The following is an 11510-nucleotide window of genomic DNA, read 5'->3' as shown; positions in this document are numbered from 1 at the left end:
GCAAATAGAGGGATTGTCCTTGCATATAGTGCATAACTATTCAGTGAAGTGATGGATCTGCCCAATGTTCTCTGGTACTTGTCTTTTAGAATGCAAAATGAGTGATCAACACAACATTAAAAGCTTGCTTATCACTTTTCTACCCATTTTTGGGCAATCAGCGGAACGCCCCCTTTATCTGGCATACTGTATATTGATAGGTTATGCTTTTTTAAGAAAATTATTTTTTTAAATTCAACCATTTTGTTCATCAGATTAAATCAATAATTAAAGTAAAGACTTCCAGTGAGTGTGGGTTTTTCACTTCTATACTATACCAAAAACTTCTCTGTGCCTCTGCAGGGTGTAGATGGTTGGTGTCACACTGGCAGATGGGATGTGGAGGGCAGGACCAAGTAACCAACGTTTTGCATCAGGGTTAGCACATGCCCATCCTCACTGCTGGATAACCAATATTGGTTATTGATCATAGAGATTATATGCATCACTAAAGCAAGAGGCATACGGGGACATCTGCCCTGCAAAGACAGATGGGATGTGGAGGGCAGGACCAAGTAACCAACGTTTTGCATCAGGGTTAGCACATGCCCATCCTCACTGCTGGATAACCAATATTGGTTATTGATCATAGAGATTATATGCATCACTAAAGCAAGAGGCATACGGGGACATCTGCCCTGCAAAGACACACGCCCTTCACTCAGAACTCTCCATCTGGGACTGAACCAAGCTGTTCTGCAATATGATTTAGAACACATCAATGACTCAAAGGGTTAAATTATGGATGCAAAGAAAATGTTTATGTTTTTCAAAAGCAAGTTAATGACCATTGCAGTACAGTATAGCCTAAATATAATTTACATGATCGACAAGCAGGCATCTTCTCATCCACTCTCTAATTGTTCTATGGATACGTCAATATAGGTTACATATACTCAAAACCACAGAAAATGCAATTCATATGGATTTGCATCTCTAAAAGACCTATCAATTGTAGTGGCTTTGCGTGTAGCTTTAACTGGGCGTGCCCGTGTATGCTAATGAACCTCGGGGTTTACTCGGATAAGGCGCTGCAGATATTTACTCCCTACTTTATCATCTTCACACTGGCGCAAAAAACGGTCTGTGTGGCTTATATTTACCAGACTGTAGGCGGAATCAATTGCACTACTTTTTCTACACTACCCTGCTGAAAGAAATGCCGAACTTCAACTTTGTTTTCATACATTTCGTTGGGAGTAACCTCTTTTACGGTTTTACTTATTTTCTCTGATGAGGAGTTCCAACTACTAGCTAGCATACCAACTGATACGAAGTAGACTCCCATGCCGGAAATTGCGGATTGGGATCCTAAATAAACCGGTGAGTGTTTTAGATAACTAATCTAGTTACCTAGCCTAATGAAGAGAATATGGAACTTTATTTCTCTAAGAAACATCCACACAATGCGAATATAGCCGACTTTAGTGAAGTAGCCTAGGCTACTTTGTTTTGTCTTGTCTTAATGCACGGCTGCCGGAGACGGCGCTTTCAGCAATTAATGTGTCACCCGGCAGCGCATCTACAGAACATTTGACGTCTATGCTCAATGGCCAATTATGCAATTACCTGTAAGGAAGTTAACAAAATTATATATATTTTTTCTCAATTGCTTGCATTGTCGAAGGTTAAACCGGTGCATAAAACTACGTAGCTAATAACCTTGCCATGCCTGGACAGTCTATCATTGCAAAGCACCCACAAGATGAAATCAATTATTAATTTAGTCCCATTTGTAGACGGCACCAGGCTAAGATTAGAACATGGGTGAAATTGTGATGGAGATCGTGAACAGTAGATTGGGTCCCAGCGTTTGACATTATTTATTGCGCCTATCTTAAGTGGAAGGCCCCTCAACAACAACCCCCATGTTTCCGTTTTAAAGTAACTGTTCAGTGAATCTCAGTTCGTATTCTGTTAACACATATCCAAATAATGTTGTCCATTCTATACTCGTGGCCAAAGCATAAATTGGAAGAAAAACCCCCACACAAACTTGTATCTCAAACAGACCATTTCAAACATGCTTGCTATTTCCTCATTGAGGAGGACTAGTATGAATATTTTATGACCTGTATACGCCCACACCATTACAACACAAAACAGCTGCTTTTAACATAGTTATATGTCATATTTCATAGGAATCTGGAAACACTAGACAGTTACTTTTACATTAGAGTCATTTAGCAGATGCTCTTATCCAGAGCGATTTACAGTAGCATTTGGGGTTAAGTGCCTTGCTCAAGAGCACATCGGCAGATTTTTAACCTATCCGCCATACCAGGTCATTTTAATGATTAAAAACCATTTTAAAATAATTTATTGGACGGGGACAAATCGACCGGTTCTGAATATTGCATGCCCCCTTTCCCCGTAGTAGTTTTGCCTATGGATTAGAATGCACTGTTGGAATGTTTAAGCACCTATTGATGATTGCAAAGCCATGTATAAAGGCAGTCTTGGAAGGGAAATTGATGATCCTTGTGTAAAGATGATCTCTTGTGAATCCAAAGATTATCTAGATTAAAGATGTGGGTTAAACTGCTTTTCTAAGGAATAGGACTAATGCACTACTTCTGAATTGTTTCTTCAGGTCGTGTAAAGATTCTCAAAGATCAGTCGGTGACTATCAATGCTTGGAATAAACTCAAGAGCATCGCATTGTGACAGCTGGGAGATGGAGTACGACTGCTATCAGCACTATTTCTTAGATGACCTTGACAAAGAGGAGGATTTCTACAAGTCAACCGCACCAAGTGAGGACATATGGAAAAAGTTTGCACTATTGCCCACCCCTCCCATGTCTCCTAACAGGACAATCAGCGGTGGTACCTTGTACTTTACCCCTGGAGACAAGTTCGGCTGGCTGTCCAAGGTCTTGGGCCAGGACGAGGAGTACGAGGGACCCGACACCGAAGAGCTTTTTGGGAACATGAGTTCCATTATTATCCAGGACTGCATGTGGAGTAGTTTCTCGGCCAGTCAGCACTTGGAGAAAGTCAGTGAGCGCCTGTCAGCTGCAGCCCAGGCTCGTCTCTCCCCACCAGCACCCCAGAACAATGTGACTATGAGTGCCAGCAAAGCACAGTGCACCCCGCTGACCCCACCTGACTCTCCACTGCCCAGCACTGTGGCAACAGAATGCGTTGACCCAGCGGCTGTGCTCACCTTCCCAACCATCAGCTGTAGGAAACCGGCATCATCGGGCTCTGAGTCTCGCTCCGATTCCTCTGGTAAGAAACTGACCATGCAGTAAACCAATTCACCTCTGCTAGATGTTGCCCACTCAATGCGTCAAGTGGAGGCAGCCAGGGAAACTCACACTAGGCTGGATGTAGAATTTTGCTGAGTCAAAGTATTCAGCTTTACTTAAGCCCGTATCTCGAGCACAAACCATTACCTCTGTTTCTCACTCTCAAAGGAATGTCACTTTTCCACAGTCAATATTTGTAAACAGGTGCTGCAAATGCTTTGGTCCCAGGTGCCTAATTTTAAAACCCACCACATGCAATTCCAGGACAGAAATACCCCAAAATCTGTGTGCAAAGCATGACAATTGAAGTGTGGTGGGGGTCGGAGATAGGGTACATGGCGTCAGACCGTATATGAAACTATTTCCTATTGCTTATTGCTATTGCCTATTGCTAATTCGTCTGTGCATGTGCAATGATGTGTGGTTGTTTCTTTTGATGTAACAGACGACGACGATGCGGTGATTGACGTGGTGACTGTGGAGAGCAAGCAGAGCCGAGCCCGACTGGTGGGCAGCCGTAAGCCTGTGACCATCACTGTCCGAGCTGACCCCTGCCCAAAGCGTTTCCACATGTCTGTGCACCAGCAGCAGCACAACTACGCAGCCCCTTCCCCTGATAGCGACCCTGAGGATGATGAGGAACCACAGAGTAAACGGTCCTATCCAGACTCCAGCCACCACCAGCAGCCAGACTCCCCCACAGCTTCCTATGCAGACAGCCCCCAGAGCTCTGACGCTGAGGACACTGACCGCCGGAAGAACCACAACTTCCTGGAGCGGAAGAGGCGGAACGACCTTCGCTCTCGCTTCTTGGCACTGCGGGATGTGATCCCGGGCCTGGTGGAGTCGGCCAAGGCCCCTAAGGTGGCCATCCTGACCCAGGCCACAGAGTACCTGCTCCAGCTGCACAGCAGAGAGAAGCACCAGGCTCAGGAGAGGAAACGCCTCAAAGCCCGCCAGCAGAAACTCCTCCGGAGGCTAGCCGACCTTAAACGCTCCTGAGGATAGAAACTAACTATGCAACAGACTCTTAACAAATAAACTGCCTCATTCTCAGAAGCCAATGACTATTCTCTATTAGCAAAGTTAAAAAAATGAATAAACTGAACTTTATGCGATGGACTTCTTTTAAAACTGTGGATCTCAGAGTCTGTGAACCCATGGTGGGAGAGGCTGGTGTTGTTTTTATTTATGTTTTCTCTCTTTGCACATTGAGTGATGACATGGTGGTAGTGGACTAGATGAGACAGAAACATGTTGTGTTGGTTCCTGGTTGATATTGGTAGGTGAGGCTGTGATTAAACCAGAATGAAACTTACTTCCAAATGTCATGTCTCTTGTTTGTCAGTTAAGTTCCTTGATAGCCTTGTCTGTTTATTTCTGTGATGAATAGTCCATGCACACTTGGATTGAAGTTTATTGATGAAACACTGTAATGTGTACACTGGGAGGGACTAATCTTTTTGTTTTCATGACTGATTTATTTTGATGTACAAATTGTTCTGTAAATAATAGCATATTGCTCTGTTAAGGAGACATGAATATTGCTATTCTCTAAAACTGGCTTTAGAGCTTCTATTTTGTTAAAATGACAAAAGTAGAACTGCTATACTTTATAATTACACATGTCACTTTGCGATGCTATTTTTTACTGCTTATTCCTCTTGGGTTGAATTTAATTTGTGTACACATGACCAGATGCATAACATGTTGATACCAGATTCCAAGAATTGTGATTTTGTTTCTTTGATGGTTCTTTCAGATTATATTGCAACAGCATTGTTACACTGCTTAAATTCACTAGCATGTTATTTCCTAGCTAAAATGACTTTTTAAACAAGACTGATTAAAAGAGAACCAGCATGACACACGGACTAAATCATGAATGCATAAAGATTTTACAAAAGGCTTGTTGTATGGACTCTGAAGGTAGTATTTGTTTTACTTTGTCCCATGCTTAACTGTCATGATCTTGCCAGATTGAAGCATGCAAAAGCTTGGTCTAGATTTAGCGGGAGTGTGTCATTGATGTGTCCTTGAAATGTGTGATACCTCGGAGGATCCTCCCCTCTGCAGTTGCTGCTGCATGCAGGGCAACTGATGTGCTTTCAACTAGGTTACACACACACACGGTATCTTTAGAACATTCCCTGGGGTATGGAGAGAGGGTCTGTGTGTGAGCTGCTTCTCTGGGCTGAGTTCAGTCGTCCTATTATAAGCAGTCATGTAGTGACTGAGAGCCCTTGCTCTCGCTTCCCCTGCATGCATGGTGGAGAGTGGTTTGAACATTGACTGCAAAGGGGAGAGGTGCTGTGAATGGTCAAGTAGAGAAGCTGGTGCAAGAAAGGAGCTCTCCCTGATTTCTTAGTTTCCTTTTTGTCTTAATTTCTACACTTCTCTTAGGCAGGTAGTCTGAGGGAGAGTTTGCAGTTGATCTGTAGGTTTAAAGGCCCAGTGCAGTCAAAAACTAGATTTTCCTATGTGTCTATACACAGTGTACAAATCATTAGGAATACCTCTTTCCATGACATAGACAATCCAGGTGACATCTATGGTCCCTTATTGATGTCACTTGTTAAATTCATGTCAATCAGTGTAGATGAAGGGGAGGAGATACGCTAAAGAAGGATTTTTAAGTCTTGAGACATGGATTGTGTGTGTGCCACTCAGAGGGTGACTGGGCAAGACAAAGTGCCTTTGAACAGGGTATGGTAGTAAGTGCCAACCAGGTGCACCTGGTTTGAATGTCAAGAACTGCAATGCTGCTGGGGTTTTCACGCGCAATAGTTTCCCGTGTGTATTAATGGGCCGCTACCCTAAGAACATCCAGCCAACTTGACACAACTGTGCGAAGCATTGGCATCAACATGGGCTTTCGCCACATTGTGGGATCCATGCCCTGAAGAATTGAAGTTTCTGAGGACAAAAGGGGGTGCGACTCAATATTAGGAAGGTGTTCCTAATGTTTTGTACACTCAGTGTATATTTCTACACTATGAGTTTGGAATAATACTGTTAAAATGATGAGAATGCCCTTTTAGTGTAAGAGCTGTTTGAAAAGACTGCCTGACATTTCAGCCTGTTTTGGTGGGATGGAGCTTTGACCTGCCTGATGACATCACCAGGTGGAAAATGTGTTAATTGACCAATAAGAAAGAGTGTTCCAAACCTCCCTGCCAATAACATCTAGTTTTCCACTCCCAGACCGTCCTAGCATAATTCTTGCTTGAGAAATTGCTCTTTGCTATGAAGCTTTTTTATTTTTGGCAATTTCAATTGATAACAATCACAGTAAGGTACTTAATGGTTACCCAGAATATATTTGATATTGAGATGAAAATGGCTGCATTGGACCTTTAAGGCCAATCAGCTTTTTTATGTTTTGCGAAGACCCAGTTGGCACCTGGTCTTTTGTTCTTCCACCCATAAAGTGTAGCTAGCAGTCGCGTGCCATCCTACACAGCTGGTACTGTTCTTGTGTGCTTGAGAAGCACTTAGCTATGCATCCAAGGCCAATTATCACCTAGATCTAGTTAGCATAAGAGGTGGAACAGTCTTCTGCACTGGTGCAGGTTGCTTTGATTCTTGATTTAGCCTATAACTATGGCCCACATAAAGAATTCTGAAGCAATAATTGACCCTATAGTGTTGAGAAAGAAGTACCCCAGGCTGCCATTGGTGAGGTCAGTAACCTGTCTGAACAGGAGCTCAGTGAATGTCTGAATTTAGAGAATTAAGATGATTTGATTATCAGTTGATAGACCAGTCAGCCTTAACCGTCGCACCTCACATCCCTTTTGTCCCACTGTTGACGGTTGGTAGTTAACCTGCATTCACTGAGCCCTATCCGAGCCCTAGGGGCATCCTGTCTCTGTCCCCATTCAGCTGTGGATGTTTTCTCTAAAGGCTTGCTCAACAAGTTAGAATGTTTGAGAGCACTTCAGTTAGAAATGCATTGCATAGAGCTGCTGCAATTCTCTATTTCATATGGTTGTGAGTCTTTAGCCAACTCCCCTGACTATAATTGTCATGCCACAGAATAAAGCACACACAGATCTGTGACCATGCCAGTAGTAGATTGTGTCTCTTCCTGTGGTGTGTGAATAACTGGCTTACATGTTTGGATTGTACAGGTTATAGTGCTTTACCATAAGAAAGGGTCATCATCTAACAGTAAACTATGAGATACTGCGGTGATAGTGATCAGCAGCAGGTTGTGTGTGGTAATGTGGGTGTATAGTTCTCAAGTCAAGGCATCCTGAGATCAGATAGCATGGTCTTGGATCAGATAGGAGCAACCTGCTCTGTGTGTTTTCTGTTCAGTCGGCTGTATATCCAGAGAAATGCACTGCAAGCGTGTGAAAACAGTGCCGTCTATACACGTTGGATACTCTCATTCATCCTTATATCATCCTTACAAAACTTTATGGGAAAGCAATATATTTTACTACAGAAACCACACTGTTGTTTCTGACAACACAGTTGTGCGTTGCTTTAGTGGTTATGCAATTGCGGTTATGTATCAAGCAACTAATATGCAAACTACACAGCCCACAGTGTGTTTGTCTTCATTAACAGTCACTGGAATCGGTTTCCAAATGGTACTGCACTTCCCAGTGACAGTAGTAACGATAACGAGGGAAAATGCATGTGAAACACTGTTAAGAAATGTCTGGATGTGTGATCTCTTCCACACAGATGTTCTGGAGGTGTGGGTTCTTAACACTCATATGTGTTTCATTCTCACACATCTGTGTTCTACGGTCATCCCCATTACAACCCAACTCTTTTTATCATTACCAACTGCATGTGTGTCAGTTCACTCGCGTGTGTCTGGTGTGAAGGCATTGATACTGTATGTCTGTTTGGGCATATCATGTGTGTGTCATGGAGGCCCGTGTATCCTGAATCAGTGTGTATGTGAGCTCTAGTGGTGGTCAGACCCCAGTGTGTATGTGAGCTCTAGTGGTGGTCAGACCCCAGTGTGTATGTGAGCTCTAGTGGTGGTCAGACCCCAGTGTGTATGTGAGCTCTAGTGGTGGTCAGACCCCAGTGTGTACAGTGGGGAGAACAAGTATTTGATACACTGCCGATTTTGCAGGTTTTCCTACTTACAAAGCATGTAGAGGCCTGTCATTTTTATCATAGGTATACTTCAACTGTGAGAACGGAATCTAAAACAAAAATCCAGAAAATCACATTGTATGATTTTTAAGTAATTAATTTGCATTTTATTGCATGACATAAGTATTTGATCACCTACCAACCAGTAAGAATTCCAGCTCTCCACAGACCTGTTAGTTTTTCTTTAAGAAGCCCTCCTGTTCTCCACTCATTACCTGTATTAACTGCACCTGCACCTGCAACAGAGAGCTGTGTAAGGACATCAGGGATAACATTGTAGACCTGCACAAGGCTGGGATGGGCTACAGGACAATAGGCAAGCAGCTTGGTGAGAAGGCAACAACTGTTGGCGCAATTATTAGAAAATGGAAGAAGTTCAAGATGACGGTCAATCACCCTCGGTCTGGGGCTCCATGCAAGATCTCACCTCGTGGGGCATCAATGATCATGAGGAAGGAGAGGGATCAGCCCAGAACTACACGGCAGGACCTGGTCAATGACCTGAAGAGAGCTGGGACCACAGTCTCAAAGAAAACCATTAGTAACACACTACGCCGTCATGGATTAAAATCCTGCAGCACACGCAAGGTCACCCTGCTCAAGCCAGCGCATGTCCAGGCCCGTCTGAAGTTTGCCAATGACCATCTGGACGATCCAGAGGAGGAATGGGAGAAGGTCATGTGGTCTGATGAGACAAAAATAGAGCTTTTTGGTCTAACTCCACTCGCCGTGTTTGGAGGAAGAAGAAGGATGAGTACAACCCCAAGAACACCATCCCAACTGTGAAGCATGGAGGTGGAAACATCATTCTTTGGGGATGCTTTTCTGCAAAGGGGACAGGACGACTGCACCGTATTGAGGGGAGGATGGATGGGGCCATGTATCGCGAGATCTTGGCCAACAACCTCCTTCCCTCAGTAAGAGCATTGAAGATGGGTCGTGGCTGGGTCTTCCAGCATGACAACGACCCAAAACACACAGCCAGGGCAACTAAGGAGTGGCTCCGTAAGAAGCATCTCAAGGTCCTGGAGTGGCCTAGCCAGTCTCCAGACCTGAACCCAATAGAAAATCTTTGGAGGGAGCTGAAAGTCCGTATTGCCCAGCGACAGCCCCGAAACCTGAAGGATCTGGAGAAGGTCTGTATGGAGGAGTGGGCCAAAATCCCTGCAGCAGTGTGTGCAAACCTGGTCAAGAACTACAGGAAACGTATGATCTCTGTAATTGCAAACAAAGGTTTCTGTACGAAATATTAAGTTCTGCTTTTCTGATGTATCAAATACTTATGCCATGCAATTACTTAAAAATCATACAATGTGATTTTCTGGATTTTTGTTTTAGTCTCTCACAGTTGAAGTGTACCTATGATAAAATTAGAGACCTCTACATGCTTTGTAAGTAGGAAAACCTGCAAAATTGGCAGTGTATCAAATACTTCTTCTCCCCACTGTATGTCTGATCAGGGTGGGGCAGAAGGAGAATTTACGATTTGGTCGGCTAGCTGACAGGGAACTGTCTTCTTCCTGATTTATAGGTCCTCCCCTCAGTACACTCTCTATTGTCTATTGCCACCCCAGGAAGCTGCGGAAGTGAGGACGGCTCATAATAATGGCCGGAATGGAAGGAATGGGATGTATTTGATACCATTCCACTCATTCGGCTCCAGTCATTACCACAAGCCCCCCCCCCCCATTTAAGGTGCCACCAACATCTTGTGAAAAGCAAGTATCCTCATTACACCATATTACTCCACTCCTGGACTTTTATTCTCTAATTCTCTATGTCTCAAATACGTGACCCTCATATGTCACTATTACAGATTGGTTCTCCTTCACCTCTCCTGCCACTACACTGTTAGTCAGCACCATCTACTCATTCATTCCAGTGTACACAAACGCATGGACCTTGTGCTGACGTTGCCTTTATAGATCAAGAATAGAGTTCAGCAAAGCGGCACACATACAATACAATAGGGAATCTATGAGTGGAGGGCTGACTTGGCGATGCTAAATGGCTGATTGAATGGCTGTGGTTAATTGGCTATGTGTGGTTAATTGGATAATTGTGGTTAATTTGATAATTGTGGTTAATTGTGCTCAATAGGAGGATCAGGGCTGTGGCAGTGGGCTGGGATCAGTTAGGAGACAGTTGGAGAACAGAGTCACCTGTATGAAGCTTTTCTGAGTGTCTGCTATTTTGTCAATGGGTCAAAAGTATCCCAGCTCAGAGAGAGTAGCACCGACGTCCTCAGAACAGCCAGATTAGTGTGTGTACGCTACACTGCAGGATAGCTTTCTGGGGAAGTAGACAATCCTATATGATATACAATATAGTTCTACACGCTACCCTCTGTGTGTAATGCAAATAATATAAAGCACTTCTGGCGCCAGAAAAGCCGGTGTGACAATTGCAACACACTTCAGTAACGTATTAGGCTTTAACCCTATCAGTCCCAAGACCACAGCAAAAATCGGCTTTTCAATTATCTGACATTAATTTATCCGCATGTCCAGTCCTTATATTTAGCGTCACAGTGAAGTGTTTTCCCATTTTATTTTCAGGACAACCAGGGCTACAAGTAGAACACAAAACAATTTGACATAAACAAATCAAATCACATTTTATTTGTTTCATGCTTCATAGACAACAGGTGTAGACTAACAGTGACATGCTTTACTTACAGGTCCTTTTCCAACAATGCAGAGTTAAAGATAAGATAGAAAATAAATAATGCAAAATGGAAATAGTGACACAAGGAATAAATACAGTGGCATTCATGAGTTTTATTGACAAATGTCAATAAAAAAAAGGTTTGCCAATTATGTAAGCTTATTACAGTGTTATAGACATTATATCCCAGGATTTCCTTGGAACTTCTAAGTAAAGGAACCCCTTACCTTCTAACGACTCTTGTGTAGCTTTTGAGCGTCATAGAACAAAACACGGTACATGTGTATTTGTGAGAGTCTCAGCTTTTCATAAATAGGTTTAAAGTTCTACAGACGTTTCTGTCAAAATAAATAACGGCCCCTTCAGGATCCACCCTTGTCCCACAAGCACCGCTCTACATCAGTCCCCGTTAATCACATCAACGGAT

General features: G+C 43.3%; 1 protein-coding gene across 1 annotated transcript; it reads left to right on the top strand.

Moving 5' to 3' along the window:
- The first annotated feature begins 1039 nt into the window (after nucleotides 1-1039).
- On the top strand, nucleotides 1040-5200 carry LOC139530732 (protein L-Myc-1b-like). The gene is made up of 3 exons (XM_071327389.1): nucleotides 1040-1362; nucleotides 2633-3272; nucleotides 3738-5200. Exons 2-3 carry the CDS (start codon nucleotides 2672-2674, stop codon nucleotides 4292-4294), a joined length of 1158 nt encoding a protein of 385 aa, XP_071183490.1. The 5' UTR covers nucleotides 1040-1362; nucleotides 2633-2671; the 3' UTR covers nucleotides 4295-5200.
- Nucleotides 5201-11510: the final 6310 nt, after the last annotated feature.

Source organism: Salvelinus alpinus, chromosome 9 (assembly GCF_045679555.1).
Source record: "Salvelinus alpinus chromosome 9, SLU_Salpinus.1, whole genome shotgun sequence".
Classification (NCBI taxonomy): domain Eukaryota; kingdom Metazoa; phylum Chordata; class Actinopteri; order Salmoniformes; family Salmonidae; genus Salvelinus; species Salvelinus alpinus.
Note: the sequence above shows the minus strand (reverse complement) of the source record. Positions and strands in the feature narration are given on the sequence as shown.